Source organism: Rhinolophus sinicus, chromosome 17 (genome assembly GCF_057876585.1).
Source record: "Rhinolophus sinicus isolate RSI-liver-muscle chromosome 17, RSI-T2T, whole genome shotgun sequence".
Lineage (NCBI taxonomy): Eukaryota > Metazoa > Chordata > Mammalia > Chiroptera > Rhinolophidae > Rhinolophus > Rhinolophus sinicus.
In genome coordinates this window covers 120,782,060-120,804,801 of record NC_142517.1, presented here as the reverse complement: position 1 = coordinate 120,804,801, position 22,742 = coordinate 120,782,060, and the positions used below count along the sequence as shown (strand labels likewise).

Genomic DNA, 22,742 nt, shown 5'->3' with positions numbered 1-22,742 from the left:
ATAACAACAGAGACCCAACTTCTTTAATCCATTTCAAAGTGGACTCTGTCGAGGAATCACGACTTCCTCCTCCTGTTACTATTTCATACAGCCCAGCCAAAACCTATTTTCAGCAATCATTTACGGGGGAGATGGGATTAACAAAAATTATTTACTTAATATCATCCTAAGATTTGCTCTTATTTGAAAGGTTAAAAGCAGAAGAAATACTCTTCAACACTGCTTCTAGCAAGAAAGACAACTTTTGCACATCCAAAAGGAAACCTACAAGAGAAATGCTAACACACACACATGACCGACAGATGGGCAATCAGACCCACTGTGACCATCAATCAATTCAACCTTTCAGAGCCCTCAGCGGAGACACACAGAGGGCATAAACACGTGTGTTCTAGGATGGTCAGTGCAGTGGTGCTTAGGACCAAAAATCTAGAAACTGCCTAGATGTTAGCAATGAGGTGTGGACAAAAAATAATGGCTAACTATTCACAGAAGAAAATAAAACATTAAAATTATATTGACTCATAAGTGACCTAATCTACTGGCTTGGAAAAATGATCACGACATAAATTTAACGCAAAAAAAAAACACCAAAGACAGCTAACACAACACAATAGCATGTGCAGCATGATGAGTCTTACATAAATAGTCTCTCCATCTAAACAAAATACTTAACTCGTAGCAAAAAACCATGAGCAATTTTCAATTTTTCATTATAACTTTGTTGTCAAAGGTTGTTTGTTTGTACAGCATATGCATAGCACTTTTACTGTAATAAAAACAAAATTATTTTTCAAATCAGCATTTGCAAAAATATTTCAAGTAGGCAGCCTCAAAAAATGTGTTTAAGAAAGGCTGTCCCCAAGATATGTATATAAATCACAAAGCACGTAAGGCTTAGGACCCTCAGCCACGGTTAAGAAGTCAAAGACAAAAATTTCTCCATGGTTATTTTTCTAAATGTTCCTCAAAGTTATTTGGCTTTTTTTTTTTTTTTAATGCCTACTCCAAATCAAGCAAAACAGCACCCAAATGCACCATGCAGTAAAAGATTCTGACACAGACACCTTTTTCACACAGCACCCACAACCAATAAAATGTATTGTGAAGCCTGAAATCTTGAAGAAATCCACCCCAGTCCTTCATACATCCCAACATACTAAAAACACCCACCACGTCCTCCTCCCTAATGTCATTACTCCAATTTGCTTCTCCCCCACTTGCCCTTGGTCCTAGTCCACACGACCTTCATCTGACCCCTAACTCCTCAGGCAGTCTTTAGCACCCATGCTGTGCGTGCTCTCCCAGGGGCCCTTCAATGGCTGCCACTGCCCTGCAAGTCAGTTCCTATTACCCACCCAGCCCTCCAGGCTCCTCCACCTGCTCAGCCTCCCTGGCGTGGGGCCAGCCACTTATCTCAGAACACTACGTCTAAGAGTGAGGCCGGCAACGTGTTCCTGTGTGGAGCTCGCTGAAGCATCTCCTCCCTCATCCCGAACAGTCCCGAAGGCCATCTCTTCCACAGAGCCTTTAAGAATGATTAAACACACAATTCCTGCCAGTCATCAAACCTGGCACAAGGCACTTCCTCCCCATCTGTAAACCCATCTATCTGGTCCACAGTGGACAGCCATCTTTGCTCTTACCCCAAATCCCATGTAAAAAGCAGCTGTAGCCAGAAAATTCCTCCAGGTTGACCTCCCATTCTGTATTTCAAGCCACTTTTTATCCAATTCTCTGGATTCTTTGCCATGCCCCTTGTCACAGATTCTTCCTCTACCTAACCTGTTAAAAAGATAACTCAGTGGGGTCTGCCAGCTCTTGGTTCTCTTTTTATCCTGGATGCCGTCTGACAATTTCCCCCTTAGTCCAAAGCTCAAGCTGGTGACTTGTCTACAGGAATAGAGCAGCTGAGTAACCTGAATTTCACTCAGTACTGTCTTCTGTTTCATCCATTTACCATGCTCTGCATTTTTCCCTTCCCGCAAAGTATCTAATATCCTGCTAAATCCAGGAAGACATTTTGCTATTATTTGCCTTTCACAATTGTTATAAAAACTTATAGCTGACCATTTCTCCATTCTACTTTGGCTGCTAGGAAGCCCAGAATCCAAACGAAACTTCATCATGTTATTTTATGTTAACAAATTATCAGGTTGCCTTAAACGCCTTACAAATATCAATGTACTTAAATAAGACTATTTTAAAACATTTCTTTTTCTTTCTTCACAGTTCTTTTTTGGGATAACCATCAAAATATATACTTAACTCCTGCTACACAAATAGACACAGGATATACTTCAAATATATGGAGTCAACTAATAAATGAAGAAGAAATAATGGAAATATTAAATCACCCTTTGGCAGCCAACATATTAATAGTTATTTTAGGCAAGAATCATCAATAGATGCTAAAATTAGTAGGTGAAAATTTGATGACAAACAGGATATTTATATAGTTTCAAAGTATCTCCCCACCAGATACCTATTATTCATAAAAGGAAAAAAATAGCAACTTTTTGAAGCAACCTGGCAAACACCTCTTTCACCAGGTAAGACAGGAGACACCATGTGCCTCCTGATACGATGCTCTGAGGACACATCACCTCTGAGGTATTCTCGCCAAAAATACACAACCTTAATCCAATCATGAGAAACATCAAACAAGTTCAAATTGAGGGGCTATCCAAAATAAATGGCCTGTACTCTTCAAAAGTATTAAATCAAAAAAGACACGTTAAGGCTGACAATGAACTGCTCTGGGTTAAACACTATACAAATGAAAACGAAATGCAACCTGTGATTGGATTGGATGGAGGACCAGAAAATTTGTTTTTCCTTTTGCTATAAAGAACATGAGGTGAAATGTGAGTAAGGTTCATAGATTAGATATTAGTACTCTATCAATCCTAACACTGATTCGGACAACTGTACTAGGATTACATAAGTGAATGTCCCTGTTTTCAGGAAACACACAAATATTTGGGAGCAACGGAGCACTGTGTCTATTAGGGTGGTGCAAAAGTAATTGCGGTTTTTGCAATTATTTTTAATCTTTTACACTGCAATTACTTTTGCACCAACCTAATATAATTTACTCTCAAACAGTTCACAAATTATAATAACATGCATATAAAGAGAACGATAAAACAAACAAGTAGCAAAGTATTAGTTTCTGGGTGACACATGAAAATTCTTTGCACTTTTTTTGAAGTATAATTGACACACAACATTACTTTAGTTTCAGGTGTACGATATAATGATTCAGTATTTGTATATATTGCGAAATGATCACCATATAAGTCTAGTTCATATCCATCACCATACAAAGCTACAGAATTTTTTTTTTTGTAATGGGAACTTTCAAATATACAATACAGTCGTACTATAGTCTCCATGCTGTACATCACATCCCCATAACTTATAATAACTGCAAGTCTGCACCCTTTGACCACCTTCATCCATTTCTGTCACCCCTGGCAACCACCAATCTGTCCTCTGTATCTGTGGTTTGTGGGGGGTTAGGGTTTGTTTTTCGTTTGTTTCTTTGTTTTTGGATTCCCCATATATGTGAGATCATATAGTATTTGCATTTCTGTGTTTTATTTCACTTAGCACAATGCTCTCAAGGTTCATCCATGTTCTCACAAATGGCAAGATTTCTTTCTTTTCTATGGCCGAATATTTCATTGTATATATTCATATGTTTTCTTATCCATTCATCCATTCATGGACACTTAGGTTGTTTCCATATCTTGGCTACTGTAAATAGTACTTTTTTGTACTGCTTTTTGAAACTTTCCTGTAGGTCGAATATTTTCCAAAGTAAAAAATTTAAAAAGTATATATGGTCATGATTCTACCAGGACCAGTCAAATAAATTTTTACATACATCAATCGCACATATTTTTGGTTTTTTATTTAAGTACAAAATTAGTTGCTTATTTCTCACTCAAGATCTAGTCTCCTAAAGCAATCACTGTTAACTGAGAGGTATCATTACACTCTTCAAGACGCACCGACAAGTAACTTATTCACGTTGCCCTAACATTACGAAGACAGTAGTAGAGCGTATTGATTCCGATGTGTGCTGTGAAGTCAGACAACCCAGATCAGCATCCTGCCTCGTACGCTTCCCGGTTAGGGAACCCTGGCAGCTTCTTCACTTCTCTTAGGCAGTTTCCCCGGCTGCAGAGTGGGAATAAGCACAGGACCTACATCATGGTTACATGGGGCAGTGAATGGGAGACGCTCCGTGGTTTCGGGCACCCAGCAAGCACTTCATAAATGTCAGCTGTTTACCACGTACGCATCAGCCCCTCTGCTGGCTCCATGTTTTCACCCCTGCTGTTTTTCTTTTTTGCTTTGATATTCACTTTATCATTTCTTCTACGCGTATTATATGTATCCTTATTCAAATTTTAGTTTTCTGAAACAAGGCAAAGTATAAGTGTTAAAATTAAAAAGAACAAGTGAAACCCTCCTGAAACAGGGGTTCTCAATCAAAGGATGGGTTTTTACCTGAGGTTTAACGTCACCCTTAGAATTCTCAGGCAGCTGCGGCTCGGCTCGGGGACTTTATCAATGGTGCTCAGCTCAAGGATTCACATCTTAGTCCAAAGGATTGGTAGCCCCTGCTCCCAGGCACAGGCTGACAAGAATTACGGGAAGGCACGCAATCTCAGTCCCAATAAAAGTTAACTTGCCACACATTTTGTATCATCTGGCCTAGTAACTGCATAACAGCTTCACCATCTTCCTTTCACCGACCACAGGCTACATACTAAGCAGAGCCGGCACGGGTGCACGGCTCAGCGACTCCTCGTAGAAACCCTACGTAATAGGGGTCACTATTACCAGACCCAGTTTTCAGATGAGGAAAGTTACCTGCTCAAAAGTCTAAGTGGCAGAACCAGGAGAGGAATCCAGACTGTTCATACTCAAATCTGAATTATTTCCAATCTGCTCTGCTGCACCTATATATGTGTAACCAACCACATATGTAGAAAGAAATGCCATTAATTACATACATCAAGGAAACCATTTTTATTTGACCATCCACATAAATTTTCTTGAAATAACTTTTCCTGAAGTCGTTTTTCTTTTGCTTAGTACTGCTCACAGAGGATTTTCCACTTACAAGAGGCACCTGCCTCTTAAAATCATACCCAGGAAATTTCACCCTTTGCAACCAACAGGACAACACTGCAGGGAAAACTTGGGAAGCATGAACTCATCATTTGATGGCAGCACCAAGCCCACTGCTAGAAAAAGAAACAGAAGTCACTTAATCTGAATCCAATCATCTATTCTGTCCCTCTTCTCAAGGACACCGGGAAAATAAAACCCCAGTGAAAGCCCTGGTTTTGGAGACAGGTCAGGGGGATGCGAGGCACCTCCCGTCTGTCAGCACCTCCCCTCCTGCCCACTCGCCCAGGGCAGGGCTAACCCAGCGCTCTGCACAGAAGCTTAACGAGAGACTGAATCTTCACAGACACTGTTGCCCACAAAGGGAGAACTAAGAAAGGAAGAGAGGCTTCTCTGAACCCTTTGCGACTCATTCCTTCGGATTCTGAGTGGCCCTGTATTTAATTCCACCTCCCTCAAGCCTGCTCCAAGCTAAGCACACCCTAACGTGGTGTTCTCCACACCACAGCATTTAGCGTCGCTCCTATGATGCACTTTAATGGCTAGTATTTCCTATCCTACACTGTGCATTGTCCTCTCTTCTGTTTACCTGTCCCCCCAATTAGACAATAAAGACCACGAGGGCAGAGACAAAGGAAGCCCTAGGCGAATAGAGAACCTACAAATTTCAAATATAAGGCAGCATGGCACGGGCCTTGAGACAACAGTGCACAGGGACACAGGCCACACATACCAGATTCAGACAGAGCCGCGCTGCCCAGGCAGTGACCATACACTGTGGTGACCAGGACCCAGCTTCGCTTTCCCCACTGGAATCCTAGCCCCCAGTATAGTTGGCCACATCACAGGAGGATAATTAACTTTGGCTGCATAAAAACACCTGGGTTCAAGTCCCAAAAACCTAACTACTAGCTGTTACCTTGAACAAATCACTAGATTTATTTGAGCATCATTCTCATCTGTAAAAATGAGGATTACAATATCTACCTCATACGGTAATTACAAGTTAAAAATGAACACATATTTAGCACATTTTCCGCTAGTACACAGTAAATGTCCCATAACCATCTGGGCTATTGCTATTATCCTACAACATTAAATGCAGGTCCATAATTACTTGTCCAAAACACTGAAGGCCAGATGTATTTTGGAATATATAATTTTGCAGGTTTTATAAAGGTAAAAGAGTGCACACAGTTATAGAAATAGAAATGTATAGCTCCTTGAATAGAATCTGGGACAGCAACCCACAATCAAACATATTAATATTTTTGCAGTGAAACATGCTGTAAGCAAGTAAATAAAGACTGTAAGTAGTTCCATGTGAGTTCACGGCAGGCCAAATGACAAGTGAAAATGCCTAGGTTTTCAGAGCTTTGGGGATTTGGGAACTGCAAAGACCGTGGAACTATATTCACAAAAAGTACCTGGTCCCCACTAGGTGCTTTGTTCCCCTGAGCCCCTAAACGTGTAAGTGTTTGCACTGCGAGCATCCGAGAGCCTGCATGGAAATGCACCGGTTGTTTAAATAGAAATTGTGAAGATTCACTGGGAAAGCTGCACAGCATAAGTCTCCCCTGGACTCCCCCCAGCTGCTCCAGCTCAGGCAGCCTTATCTTTCATCCCTTCTCGCCTAAAGATGAGGGTGGAGGAGGAAAAAACAAACAGCCTGAAAGTATATGCAGGAATCTACTCCACTTTCTTCAAATTTTAATCAAGAAAAACAAGAAGGGGAGAGCAGATCAATGAGGGCAGCTATATTCAATTGTTTGGGCTGTTTTTATTTTATTTTTAATGTCTGAGTAATCTAGAAAAGGCGGCTCCCGTGGTCACTCTGACAATGCAGAAAACTTATTAAATCCTTCTAGCACCAGCTGGGAGGCTACAAAGCACCCTCACAGAGCAGCCCTGTGGTATTCTGGATGTGTGAGGGCATTATTTCAATAACCAATGCCTCAGTCCCCAAGACGACTTCTGTTACCCAAGCAAGCCCAAAGCCAGCTCACAGGACATGACCATGGTAGATAACAGAATGCATACTGTGAGCCTGAGTGAGAGCTAAAACAGGCAGGTTTTCCTGAAATGTCATACAAGATGCTCCAAAAACAAACTGCGTTCCATTTAACCTAAATTACATGCAAATCATAAGGCCTACTCTCTTCCCATAAGAATCACGCATGTTTCCCACCACTGAAAAAAAAGTACTTACATATATTAGGTTCTCAGTGTTTTGTTCAGGGGCTAGCAAATTACGGTCCGTGGGCCAATAATGGCCCCACCTATTTGTGTAAATTAAATCTTATTGGAACACAGCCATACCCATTCTTATGAGTTATCTGTGGGTGCTTCTGCACTATAATAGTCCAAACTAGTTGAATATGGCAAGACCATATGGCCCACCAAGCTTAATATATTTGCTATATGGCCTTTAAGAAAGTTTACTAACCCCCATTCTTAAAAGGAGCATGGGCTAGGAAATTAGAGAGGCCTATATTTAAACCCCAGTTCCATAATCACTAGTAGAAATCATCTCGTAATTCTGGATAACTGCAGTTTCCTCATGTATAAAATTAGGTACCACCATCTACCTGGCAGGGGTGTTACGAACATTAAACGTGCTGAAATAAAATCCCTAAAATATAGTAAGCAAGAAATGGTAGCTACTAACGTGCAATCAGTACCAAATACAAATTTATTTACCATGTTAAGAAATACTCAAATGTAAAAGGATTCAAGCCCCAGCAAACATTTTTTTAAATAAGACATTATGTGGGCATTCATCTACAGTCCCTGTTAAGAAAAGGAATAACAATACCCAAGTACTATTGCTTCAGAAGTCCAAAATTACTTCCCCTTTCTACGCTCATCATTTTCGCCAGTAGCGCAGTGTAAGAGGAGACCCACAACACACGGCCCTGACAGCACAGCCACCTGTATGAAGTCACGTAAGATACTAGAGCCTCAGGCCTCCCCAGAGATCATCTGGTCAATCACCTGCATCGCACAGGCAGGTAAAGTGCCTCCTCCATGATTACATGAGAGTGAGGAGCAAACTCCAGGCTCCTGACTTTCCGACCACGCTGTCTTTCTTAGAAATTACTTCACAAATGTCAGCCTTAATCTTTCACTCCTTTGTGACTACAAATGCTATTCTGAAAACACAACGCAATATTCAAAAGCCTGGATTCCTCTAGCAGTGTTATTACTTTCTTCTTGTCTTCCCATCGAATTCTATGTATCTATTATTTCACACACTATGGCCACTGGCTTATTTATCAATGCTGGCCTCCCCCCACCCCCAACACCCAAACTACGAGCCCCTTGAGGACAAGAACCAAGTCTTGGTAACAACTGCAGATGTCTGAGCATTTACTATGTGGCAGGCATATGATAACTTTATTTACACTCTCATTTGGTGCTTACAGTAGCGCGATTATCCCGACATTACAGATGAGGCAATAAGCTTGGAGAGGTTAACCAAGCCCACGCAGTGTAGCGGACTCTATAGGTTACTTATGTAACATCATGTTACCTAGATCCCCGCCCTAACCGCCTCCTTCCTAATAGGAATCTGACATTGTTCCAGTATTTTCCCCTCCTTCACATGGCCACATGCTTCATTCAATAGCTGCTGGACCCCTTCTTAAAACAGGAGGTTGACAGTTGAAAGCAGTCATGGACACCTGTCCATTTTCTAGTGATGCCAGGCTAGGTAGGCACGCAGCCGTTGTGATGTAAAAGTGTCTGCCCGGAGCTTCTGAGAAAGGTTTCCTCTGAAGTAGACACAATCAGACGTTCTTCTTCCCTGGGCATTGCCTCAACAACTGCGAACTCCTCAAATTCTTAAAGGAAATGACGCAATCTCCTCACAGAAACTTTAAGTCAACTGTCAGTTTTCAGTTAGTCTCAGCCAGATGCATCCTCACGTGCACACAGAAAGGATGGTGGAGCCGTGATTCAAACACAGACAAGGTGACCTAGCCCTCAAAAATGTAATGACTACTCTGTCACTCCCGTCACCCAGCACTAATGCCAGGCGCGTAAGAAGCACTTGTTAACTGCAGCCAAATGAATAAATAGACTAATGAAATGGAATTTAAGCCCAGCTTCTAAAGACAGGATAAATTTTATAAGCAGTTGTAAGTGAAATATTAGGATCCCAAGTAATACCCGTAATAAATCTAAAGCCCACTGACTCTTAGACAAGACCAAGGTTTCATGTATTTGGAAAATAGAGTCTATACTAGAGCCAACAAAGGAATCCTGTAAGTACCAGTTTTCAAGTCCAAATCAATCTCAGAAGACTGTGTCAATGATAAAAGCATAGAAGATTCTCTTTCTGTAAGCCCTTTTCACAATGTCTATAGCACCTATGGGCACCTCCATTGATCCAAAGGAGCCACCATCTTGGCAAACTAAAAAAGCGTGTGTGCAAAAAGATAGAGAACGACAAGTCTGTATTTCAAGCCCAGTTTAGGTTTTATTCATGAAAACTCGGTCCTTGAATGGTGCACGGTCAAACTTTACAGCTCCTTTGGCTCATGGGTCCCCGCCTGCATCCGGTCGCGGCACACAAAAGCCTTGCTCTTTAGAGCCTGCGTACATCCTCCAGGCCGTCACACACAGCTCACAGCAGAGTCCTCGGAAACCCCTCCTATTTCTGGCCAGGTATCTGGGCCGACTTGAAAACTGCCCTGACGGTAAAATGCTCCACATCCTATTGCCAATTTCAGCCCCCCGAGAAAATCAGTGAGGACATTTCTTATTCTTGAAGGGCCACTCACCAAGGTCTTATGACCCATTTGCTGTAAGACACAATATTCACTTCTAACTTTAAGGCTGTAAATGCCTGTAAACTTTTCCAACACAAAAGCTTCTCTTTATCTGTTCACTTGGCCTTCACTCAAAGTGCTAACGGTAAGGACTTTTTTAATCTCCAACAAAAATCAAAGCAAACTCTACTCGCTGTACAATGAAATGTCCAAAAGCCACAACCTGACTGTCTTATAGGAAGCCAAGGAATCAAGCTGATTGCTCACAAAGGATTTTTTTCCTAAGGACCAATTCTGATCCCACAAAGCAACCCAGCCACCTATCAGAGTGCCTTCTAAAGCACAGCTTACCTTGTAATTGCTAGAGTTCACCCAAGAGGTAGCAAGTCCATCCACAAGTTTATCTAACATGGTCTGGTCATGCTCAAGGTCAGCAGACTTCTGTTTATCTGAGAAATAGTCTATAAGTTCTTGGCCAACCTGCAGTCGTTTCCCCACATCCTTCTGCAACACCTGCGCCAGGCAGGACTCCATGCGAGGTTCCATGGTGGGATTCAAATCCAGACCCAGCCAAAGCTAGAGGGCAGTCAGGGTGACACCCGCCCAGTAAGCGTGCCCGGGAGGTTGCCTCTTTGTTCGCCGAAGGTTCCCAAGAGCCTGTGTTTCAAAGATGCAATCCGGGGAATGGCAACAATGCACCATGTGTGTCTGAAGAGCAGCTGGTAGGATATTAAAAGTCCAATTTAAATAACCAGTAGAAGATAAAGGAGTGAGTGGCAGAGTGATGTCCTACTATTGGGTCTGGAATACTTCATACTTCAGCAGTCCATTCTGAAAAGAGAAGAGAACGACAAATCAGCACGGATAACGTAACACTCACTCAAATATAATGGAACAGTAAATCAAAGACAAAGCAGTTCACACTGCAGAATCATTTATAATCACAAGTGGAGTGAGAATCCGGAATGCTTGGCAACCACATCAGAATAACATAATTATTATTTTTATCAGAAAGAACACTGAAGCCCAAAGCAAAGAACCAATGAGGTATACAGTTGGTGGGTTGATGTTTTTCACAATCTTCCAGCTTGTAAGTGTGCCAATCAAGAAAGCAACCTTCTGCTTTAGCTAGCATATTTATTTGTAGCTTAAATTTTGCTTCCCACCAAAAGCCTCCCACCACTCTGCGTCTGAATCACTGGAGGTACTTAACTGCCTTATCCTAGTTTTCCAAAAAAACTAAGTGCTGGAAATGGGGTGGGCTCCCTAGAAACACCGCTGACCCAAGTGGCCAGCCTGGTAATGTTAACCCAAGTCAAAGGAGTGCAGCACCTCCATCCAGCTTCTTGCTCAGCAGGCCGCTTGCTTTGCAACAGGATGAGCAACAGCCCCTGCCACCTCCTCCCCCAACAAAGAAAAGAGTGAGGGAAGGAGAAAAGGAAATAGGCTTATGTTCTGACCAGTTATTGACACAGCACACTCTCCACTGACAACAGCACCATTTGGGCCTGTATATTGTTATAAAATCAGGAGATCTCAAAATCACGTTTGCGGCAGGGCAAAACTCATGACATAGGAAAAGTACCAAATTCTTTTTCATTAGACACATTGAACAAGCTGACCATTTAATCGACAGCTGCTGGAGCAATTGTACACTTATTTCTTACCTCAATTTCTCCTCTCAATTCCTTTGATTCTCACCCAAGAAGACCCACAGGAAACCTGTCTTCAATACCCAGCACCTCCCTGACACTGCGTTACATAAAAATGTTCTTCACACCAACAGTAAAGCCCAACTCTCAGGGGTTCTATCAGGTAAATCTGAACTTATACATCAAGTGAAATTAAAACTCTATGCGTGGTAACGCTTCTAGTCTGACCACAGCGCATCTTTCCCTTTCTAACATCACCCGACTGCAGCCCGACTCTCAGCATCGAAAGCACAATGGTCTTGAATCAGAGACTTTTGACACCAATAGAAGCCATGTAAGCCAAGTCACTCAGTGAGGAAAACCCTCCCTCAAAGCCCCTAGCACATGATTTCCCATCTTCTGTTTTACTGCTTCTAACAATGCAGCAGGCTGGCAACAGGAGGGAATTCAAGACCCTCACGCTCTCACATGGCAACCCTTCCTTAAAGGGCTCCTGCTTTCCAGTCGTGTCCGTGCCCTGGAACTGGTCCCTGCCTCACAAGAAAGATCTCTAAGTCCACAAACACAGTTATTGCCCTTCATTCTGATTTTCAGTCCAAACAAAGTATCTCCAGTTCCTTAATAGCTCATATGTTGAACTAAAGAAGGGATCCATGATACAAGAAAACTGGAAAAACCAACAGAACCTTTTCTTTCTGGGCCCAATACAAGCCCAAGAAGCAGATCAAACAAGGCCCCACGTGTGTTGGATTAAAAATGGCCACAGATTCTTTACTACTCCTCCCCCACCAACGTGGAGTCTATGTCTCCCACAGTGACCCCAGGATTGGCCTTGTGACCTGCTTTGGCAAATCAGCAAGTGCAAAGCAAGCAGAGATCTGATATGCAAGCACTGGAGCGATGCTGTAAGGAAGCTGGTCTCGCCTCCTGCAACACGACAGGCCACGTGTTGCAACTGACACCTGTAGCAACTGGCAGACATGAGTGAGGCCATTGGGGCCCATTCAGCCACTCCAGTTGATAAAGATGAACTTCAAGGAAACGTAAGCAGTCGGGAGGGTCTATGAGAGGAGCTAGGACTTAGGAAGCTCACGCGAGAACCCTATGGGAAGACCTCTATGGTTCCAACTTCCTTTTTCCTGTCCTTAAATAGCCTCCATCTTGGCACGCAGGCCAGAACGTGCACGTGGCTGCCATGTCTGCACGCACTGGGTTGCAACCGTCTTCTTTTTCTTTTTCCTCAATAAATCCTTCTTAGTGATGAAATACCTACTTGATATCATTTTTCAGTCTACATGGTCATCATCTGACGGCAGCCACGCAGATAAGTCTAAAGAGAAGAGCAGAAACACCACCTAGCCGAACCACAGAATTATAATAATGTTTCATTGTTGTTTTAAACCACTAAGTGTGTGGTGGTTTGTTACACACCAATAGTCAACTGACTTCCCCTCTCCCCCCCCCCCCCCACATCTATCTTTCATTCTCAATGGAAAGAATCTCACATCCTTTACTCCTTCAAGGAGCCTAAAATCAATAGACACTGACCTACCTAAGGTGCCAGGTTCTATGCTAGAGGATTTATACATACCATCTCTAATTTTCTAACCAACTCTATAAAGTAAGTATTAACATCTCAATTCTATAAAGAAACTGAAGTAAAGTAAAGGTAACTAATTATCCAAGGTTGCACAGCCGATGAATTTCCTTTCCCCACCTTCAAAGCCTTGTTATTACCAGTCTGGCCTAGTTCTGTTGACTCAGGGAAAGGAGGTCAGACTTCATGCTTAGCTGGGAAGCCAACAGGCAAGAGAGCACAGTCTCCACTCCCAGGACAGAAATCATCCCATTCATTCCAGTCTTTTTACTGTGATATCCAGAGGGTGCCAAAAATAATGTGTATACATTTTAAGAAAGGAAAACTGCATTAAAATTGTAATACTCAATATACACCGATAACAAACGATTAATACACGTCACGTTTGACTTCTGCAATTACAAGAGGGGCTCAAAGTGGTTACCATCAGCGTCCAGACACTTCTGATTATGGCAAACTACTGCTTGAGCAACAAGTTGACCAAAGTGCCCACTTGTATACATTTATTTGGCACCCCCAGTATAAAATACCTCTCCTTTAATTATATAAAAACCTCCCCTTCAACTGGAATTGTATAAGATTTCTAATAAATAAGTTTAGGTAATTATGCAATAATAAAGGCTTAACACACTCAAAAGTTGGTCACAAACTCCCATGTACAAAACACACAGAATGAAAGACACTGGATGCCCCAGGCATTAAGCAGACTGGGTCCTCTCTTTTCTTTTTCTTCTTAATTAAAAAAAAAAAAAGTAAACACTGATCCTCTTTTATTCTTAAACTAACCTGGGTAGTTCTTGTGCCTTTTCCCCATGCTTCTGAGCATTTTCTCCATCTCTACTTTCACAGGTATTCAGGGAGTACCAGTCACACAGCCCCAAATCCACCAGGTACAAAAGTGCCAGGCCTCCTTCCCACTCCCGCCCACAGCCACCCAGGTTCCTGGCCTAAAAGCAAATAACATTCCTACATTCCTGTGTGTCCTTTCAGAGGTATTTTTAGCTACCCAAGAAAATAATCATCTGTTCTCCTTTCTGAACCCCCCAGGAAGAATTTTCTAAGCATTTACAATTAAATCATAAAAAGAGAAATCAAAAGCAAACTGACAAAAATAGAGGCAAAACTTCATACAGCACCAGAATTATATAAAGCCTGTATATTTTAAATAATGCAGGAAAGTTAGAAAATAAACAGGAAAGGACTTGGAGGACTTGGAAAAAGAGGTGCAAGAGGACTTGGAGGCTGGAGGGGGAGGAGGGAATCTCTTCCTTCCACCCACACCCTGCCCGGGCGCTCTATTAGGGAAGAGTGCAAAAAGGAAACTGAGGTCTGAAGTTCACCTGGAACCTGTGATCACAGCAGTTACCTGGATGAGCTGAACAAACATGAGGCCTGTTATGTGTAAGGCAGTATTTGAAGGCTCTGGGACACAAGTGCCTGCAGGGAGCGTCCCGACTAGCACAGCGCCGCTTTACAATCTGGTTGTCGGCTCTGTAATCATCCTTCAAGAGAGCGGTGCCACACCGAGCGCTGCCTTACAGCAGTGTCCACAGCAGAAATTACTCAGAAGGCGACACTATTTCTAAGTTTAAAAAAAGTTTAACTTTCACACATTTTCCAAAATAATAAGAGAAACGTAAAAATGATATAGAAGACAGGTGAGGTTAGACTAGCCAGGCACCTCTCTCTCCTTGATTTATCAGGCCAAACTTTCCCCTTTAGCAAAATCTCACTATGAAAGCTAGAGCACACTAAACATGATTGTATCCATCACCTGGAAAAAGAGACACATTTCAGGTATTTCTGAAAAATGCCCCAACCCCAAAGGCCTCAAACCCAACCCCAACTGCAACAGGCCCTTCCATTCCCCAGCATCACTGTCCCCCCACTACACAAGCTGGGTATCAAGGATTTCAACCTTTTCCTGCCACATCACGTTGGTCACAGAGGCAAATTATACAAAGTCAAGCACCTTGGCAAGTGGAGATTAACAGAGCAAACTTTACCACCATAATGCAGAATATAAAATGGAATAAACACTGCTGAGTCCCTTCAAATGGGATCAGGCTACAAGTGGGGTCCACGTACATCTTGGGACTCAGTTCTCGGAGCTACTATTAAGTTGCTAAACATATTGCTGAACTCAGCTCAAGGCAGAACCATAAACATTCTGAACAACAACTGCTACATGGACACACGTGGACTTTACCTCCTTCCTTGTAGTTTTCACCTCCCTCATTTGCATATTGGAAATAACCAATCCCTGGTTAAGCTAGCCAGTAAGCCTTCCTGTGCATGAAAGAATTACATTTTGTGGGTTTTGCCTTTATAAACCCCGTCTTTGGTCTCTCCAGAGTGCAGTTTGGGTGGCTACCTAAATCTGCATCTCTCAGATTGCAATCCTTTTGAGCAAATAAATGCTTTTTATTCTTTATTACAACCTCAAGCTTTTTTTGGATGGCAATCAGAACAATAGCCCAACTCTGCTGCAGTCTAACAGGCTGAAGTTAAAAAGTACCAGCTTCAACAGGAATAAAACACACAATAAATAAGACAGACTAATGCAATGAAAAGAGCAATAAAGCTGAGAATTTGCCCTCTCTAGTCTTGACTTGCCACTTCTGAGTGGCACTCTGAGAAATACATACATTTTAAAAGATTAAGGATGGAAAGGATCTGCACAAGGCATTTTTTTAAAAATAGCTACTTCCTATCCCCTTACTGATAACTATTGTGTGGTACTTAGGTACACAACTATAAAGGAGTATGTGGGCCAGCCCGGTGGGTCAGGCGGTTAGAGCTCCATGCTCCTAACTCCGAAGGCTGCTGGTTCGATTCCCACATGGGCCAGTGGGCTCTCAACCACAAGGTTGCCAGTTCAATTCCTTGAGTCCCGCAAGAGATGGTGGGCAGCGGCCCTTGCAACTAAGATCGAACACAGCACCTTGAGCTGAGCTGCCACTGAACTCTCGGATGGCTCAGTTGGTTGGAGTGCGTCCTCTCAACCACAAGGTTGCCGGTTCGACTCCCGCAAGGGATGGTGGGCTGTGCCCCCTGCAACTAGAAAACGGCAACTGGACCTGGAGCTGAGCTGCGCCCTCCACAACTAAGACCGAAAGGACAACAACTTGAAGCTAAACGCCACCCTCCACAACTAAGAATGAAAGGACAGCAACTTGGCTTGGAGGAAAGGCCTGGAAGTGCACACTGTTCCCCAATAAAGTCCTGTTCCCCTCCCCCAATAAAATGTTTAAAAAAAAAAAAAAAAAAGAGTATGTATTAACAGTGGAGAATGGGGAGAATAGAACCAATCGTTAAGCTCTGCAACTTAGTCTACTGTAAACATCTCCATAAGAGAAGTTAACAGTCGGACCACTGTTACTTAGTGGCTTAAAACAACGAGTTACTATTTCTCGTAAGTCTGTGGATTGGCTGGGCTCAGCTGGGAGATTCAGCTGTTGTCGTCTGCCTGCGTGACTGGGGCTGAAGACGACAACTGCATCCTTCACACATCGGAGGCATGAATACCGCTGCTGACTGGACTTCCTGCCACACACGATCTCTAACCATCCTGTAATACAGCCTGCCGTCCAGTATATAGCAGCTGGAGCATTCCAAAATGGCAAAGAAGGAAGCTGCCAGGCCTCTTAAGGCCTAGGATCTAGAACTTACAAATCATTTCTGCCACATTCTATTGGTCGAGAAAAGTCACTTATCATATATCACACCTCACTACAGAAAATACACAAGAAATAACTACAGTCTATGACTTAACGTGGGAGTGCTTCCAACTTACTTGGAGAGAACCAGATCCACATACTGACAAAATGCTTGTCAACGTAAGAATTCAACACAAACACAGAACGCACAACCAGTAGATTTCACAGGAAGAATGCTGCACCTGCCCAATGAGGGTATGAATAAGTACTGCAGTGATTCAGAGCAGGGATGGATCCAGGAGGCCTGGAATGACCAAGTCAAAACTATACAAACAAGACTCAGTTTGAGCTTTGTCTTAAACTGTGCACAGGACGTGCACCCATGAGTGACGGCACTTTGTATGGGGGAAGAAGCATTAGCAAATGAGGTGGGCACTTGTGACCAGTTGAAGGACATGTGTGGTAAGGCAGAGACAGCAAGACACCTGTGAGCTAGGTAGGCATAAGTACTCCCACTTGGAAGACAATGAAATAAAACTCAGAAAAGTTAGAATAAAAATAAAAAAAATATAAAAAACCTGTCCAGGGTTTTAAAGCTAATCATTGTCAGGCACTAACTGAAAACTCCATCTGCCTGGCCCCAAGGTTTATATTCTTCCCACTATTCTACATCACAATGCTACCACCTCATTGCAAGTCCAAAACAAGGGCACTTAATAATTGAAAATGAAATGGTAGCTATACCATGTGGGACATAAGAAGCAAAGGATTAAGAAATAAGGTATGAAAACACAAAGTACTCAGGAACATTTAATAAAATAATATTCTATATCACAGTATCAAGAAATACAATTTAAATTACCAGCACCAGGGGCGGACAGGTGGCTCAGTCGGTTAGAGCGCGGGCTCTCAACCACGAGGTTGCCAGTTCACCAAGGGATGGTGGGCAGCGCCCCCTGCAACTAAGATTGAACACGGCACCTTGAGCTGAGCTGAGCTGCCGCTGAGCTCCTGGATGGCTCAGCTGGTTGAAGTGCAGGCTCTCAACCACAAGGTTGCCGGTTCGACTCCCGCAAGGGATGGTGGGCTGCGCCCCCTGCAACTAAGATTAAAAGGACAAAGTCCCGGAAGTACACACTGTTCCCCAATAAAGTCCTGTTCCCATTCCCCAATGAAATCTTAAAAAAAAAAAAAATTACTAGCACCAGTTAATCAATAACCACATAAAAAACCTCCCTGGGAAACACGTAGAAAGCAGGCATACTTTAAAAGCCAACGATGAAAACCAGAAATTAGTAGAATTTATTCACACTAAGTCAAAAGTGATGTGTTTCCATCAATAAGACATTTTTTGCATTATAATGATTTTTATAATTATAGTATGGTCTGAATTTTCAAAAAGACACTGCCTTGCCCTGCCATCAATCAGTCTCTGTTCTTACTCTACCTACTACTTCTGTTCTTTCCTTCTCCCCCGCCCTCCCACGGCCCCACTCACTTTTAAGCCCACGTGCTCACTCCCTCAGTGAACAAGCATTTACTCGGTGCCTGTGCCGTGGCAAGCACCGCACGATGCCTAGCACCGGAAGTCACAGGACGTAAGACTTGGTCAAGGCCCTCAGGGAGGTGGTTGCGGGATAAATGGACAGAAACACAAACAGTGCTAATAGTATCAGGACAAGTCCTAAACCTGAAGTTTCGAGCAGGTGCTGTAGATGGCAGAGAAAGGAAGATAAAATGCAGCCTGAGTGAATCCAACTGGGAATTTCAAGGATGGGGCACTACACCCACGCAGGTGTAACACCCACTTTCCCAGCGCCAGCGGTAACCACCTACACAGCCGCCAGCCACGCTACCTCCTCTCATTGTCCTAAGTGGCGTCAACAACGCAGTGGACAGCACCACCGCCTCCTTTCTACCTCCTCAGACGTTTAGCTTTTTCAGGTGTCTGCTCTCGCGCATCAGCAACCTCTCCTTGTCTCAGTCCCCACTTTCCAACCACAATCGCCCATTCTTCAAGAACATGACCCCAACCTCCGCAATTCCATCAACTCCTTCCCAATTTCACTCCTTTTAGTCTGGATTAAATTCCACGGGGAGTGTTAATAGCTTGAAACAACCCTCAACTTACTCTCTGTAATAGTTGCCTAGTAAACCCAGACCTTGGATGAACTCAACACAGTCTGCTGGCTTCTCGTGCCTACAGCACAGTCGATCATGGGGCAGAGAACACACACAAACCCCTCCAACCAGGTTCGCTTTAAGTTGATCATCTCCAACTTCAAAAAGGCCTTCAACACCACCCAGCATTCCAGCTCAAGGTTCTCTAGTAGGTCTGTTTCCCCTTCTCTCCAAAATGACTTCCCCACATTCTCCTCAAGCACCATCCAACCCTAGCTTGCAACTCTCTCCTGAGATTCTCAGCTCCTATTTGGCTGTGAGGTAGGCAATTATCAGGCAACGCAGCTCTCTCACCATCAAATCAGGACACCTACCTGCACCTCTCTCCTTCCTGAGATAACGAGGGAAGCACTCTCATTTTTGCTTCCTCAGACCTCTGACTTCTCAGCTGACTGCTCTCTGACATCAGCAAGCCCTCCTTCTCCACTGGCTCATTCCCAGCAGCTTATAAACTTCCTCTAAATCGCCCATCTTTAAAAGGCCCTCTCTTGAGTTCACATGCCTTCCGTCAATGACACCACTGACAGTGAAGCTTCTTTACACAGATGTCTACACGAGCTCACTGCACTGACGCACTTCCTGCTCACCTCGCAGCTTCAGAGCGGCTTCCCCACCACTGCCCCACTGGAGCTGCTCTTGGCAGGCTCAGCAGTGACGTCCATGCTGGCAAATCCAAGGAGGACTTTGCTATACCACTTCTGCTCCCCCTCTCGGCAGCATTCCAAAGCTCAGCCCTCCTTCCTTCTGAAAAATTTACAATTTCCCTAAAAACAAATGATCACGCCTTCCTGCTACTTCTCTGGCTGCAGCAACTCAAGTTTTTTTAACCACCTCCACCCCCTGTCCAGAGCTCCGTTGACGGGCTCAGTCCAGGCTCAGTCCAACGCCTCGTGTCTTCTCACTCTGCTCACTCAAAATGATCAGCATTCACTTCCACGAATTTCAAAATTGCCTATAAACTGATGACACCCAAATTTGCATCTCCAGGACAAATATCTCTGACCCCCACCCCGGGGTGAGAGGGTAGAGTTATTAAAAAGATGTCTGAGAATTATTCCACACACACACCAAGCATCATCCATGAACTGCATAAGTGTTCATATCCATATTTTCAAATGTATGTATATGCAGTTAAGAATTTTTAAATGCAAGGTAATGTAAAAAAGTATTTCTAATTTGTTAGTTTTAGTTTGGTAATTTTTCTCAATTAATGGATACTAGAAATTCCACTTATGTAGGGCTCTGTGATGCTGGCCACTAGAGAGACTTTCTTACTCTCAAAAAGTCTAGAAACAACCAGTCAGGCACAGAGCAGAAAGACTGGACAGAGACAAGACCCAACAATTAGTTTCTAGCACTGGGGGCTTCAGGGAGCTCTGTACAAGTCAGCTTTGAACTGTAGAATCAGGAGACGCTGGGTGGGCATACGACTACCTCAGAAAGATCATTCAATCTGGACTTATTCAAGTGATCACAAGAACATTCTGCAGTAAGGGAAAAGAAAATCAGAGTTAATGTTACTTCCCCACCCCCATCACTCCCCCCAGTGTGAACAATTAACTACAATGGAAGTCATGACAAAAAACAATAATGTAAATGCCCAAAAAATAAATAAAGGGAGAAGGTTCACCACGTTACATTCAAAGGTAAGTCACATAAATAGAAAAGAAAAATGACTAACATTGGTTAATTTCTGGGGGTGAGAGTACAGATTTTTCTTTATGCTTTTCTGTATTTTCCAAAAATTTTCTTTAATTAATATATTGTTTTTATAATTACAAATAGAAAAGTATTATTCAAAAATCAGGCACTACCATTTCATAATGGAAGAAAATCTCCCTGTCAGTATTATGGAATATAATGTGTTAGGTTGGTGCAAAAGTAATTGCAATTATTTTTAACCTTTTAAACCGCAATTATTTTTGCACAACCCAATAAAACTGCCAATGAAGTGCAAAACAAGAAAAAACTTTTAAATGCCTAAGATGTAATTAGTGAGTCAGTTACTGCCGTAAAATATGTTGTGAAAAACTACAAGCTGGTGAAAAAGGTAAAGGGATTAAGAACTACAAACTGCCAGTTATAAAAATAGTCTCGGGGATGTAAAATACAGGGTAAGAAATATAGCCAATAATATTGTAACAACCGTGTATGATGTCAAATGGGTATTAGACTTATCAGGGGCAGAACTTCATAAAGTATATCAATGTCTAATCACTATGCTGTACACCTGAAACGAACATAATATCGTATGTCAACTGTAACTGAAAAATAAATTTAAAAAAAGAAAAACTACAAGTTGCTAAAGACAAATAAGCATTTTTTTAAAAAGCATCTCCACATTACTGTACAAATACAATTAGAAATTGATAGGGGAAAATACACAGCCGCCAGATAAATTAATTCCAACAGTTTAATATTTGGCTTCACTAGTATCTCTTTTTTTATTAAAATTTATTGGGGTGACAATCGTTAGTAAAGTTACATAGGTTTCAAGTATACAATTCTGTAATACATCATCTATATAGTGTCTTAATGAAGGTTTTTATATCTTTAAAATATTTGAGTTTTTTTTCTCTAAATGTGAACTGTGGCAGGTAATAATGGATAAGAACTGCTTCTATTTTTTTCTATTCCTCAAAATTTCTAAGACGAAACCAGACATGCATTGAGAACTGCTGAAGCTCAGTGATGGGTACATGAGGGTTTGTGATACTATCCTCATTACTTTTGCATATGTTTAAAATTGTACGTTAAAATAAAACAACAACAAAAATTAAACTTATTCAAAAGAATTGTGATACTTACGTCTATTTGAGGGGAAAATGAGAAAAAACTCTTAATTAAACAAACTAGGATGTTAAACGTTAAATTGTATTAAATTTTATATATATATGATATTGACTACATGAAACAAATCACAGAAAAAAACAAATACTTAAAATATTAATTAACATGTAGCCTTTGAGTAATAGGTTTATGACAACTTCTCTCCTTAGTAATTTTTTTACTTTTGTATTTTCTAAAAAGAAGAGATCAAGATTTGAAGTCTTATACCAGAAAAGCAGTTATTTAATAACATCGATATTATTCATTCAAAAACTGAGACCAAAACTAACTGAAAACAACAGACAACTCATTTTTCATTCACTGCTGACTTTCCTTCTTCCAATGAAATATATTTCACAGATACACAAGGCTGATGTCAACGTCAGCATACCAAACTGTGTATTATCAAGGCAGTTACCCCAAATAGGAGAGAATAATAATATAAATTACAGCTTCCTATGGATGGTCTTACATGAAGACAAGAGACCTCAGCAGAGAACCAGCTTATGAGGGCAAGAAGCCTCATCACAGACAGGATGTGACCAATATGCTGGCTCTTCTAGAAAGAGATTTAAATTTCCAATCAGGGGCCAGCCTGGTGGCTCAGGTGGTTGTAGCGCTGTGCTCCTAACACCGAGGTCACTGGTTGGATTCTCACATGGGCCAGTGAACTGTGCCCTCTACAGCTAAGATTGTGAACAACGGCTCTCCCTGGGGCTGGGCTGCCGTGAGCAGCAGGTCAGCATGAACTACCTTGTGCTGCCATGACTAGCCGGTAGCCAGCATGAGTGGCCGGCACCCATCATGAGCAGCCGGCAGCTGGTGAGAGCTGCCGACCAATGACCGGCGATTCCCCCCAACCCCCCGCGACTGACTGCGACCAACAGCCTCAGCTGCGGGAACG

The 22,742-nt window shown here is 42.4% G+C and overlaps 1 protein-coding gene across 34 annotated transcripts in view; it reads right to left on the bottom strand.

Moving 5' to 3' along the window:
• Positions 1 to 22,742, bottom strand: part of CLASP1 (cytoplasmic linker associated protein 1) — a 248,687-nt gene that overhangs the window by 205,946 nt on the left and 19,999 nt on the right. For all 34 annotated transcript variants that reach the window (XM_088793701.1, XM_088793677.1, XM_088793690.1 and 31 more), the window contains exon 2: positions 10,272 to 10,751. In XM_088793701.1, coding sequence (XP_088649827.1) covers positions 10,272 to 10,466 — 195 coding nt within the window. In that variant the 5' untranslated portion in view covers positions 10,467 to 10,751. The remainder of the gene's footprint in view (positions 1 to 10,271; positions 10,752 to 22,742) is intronic.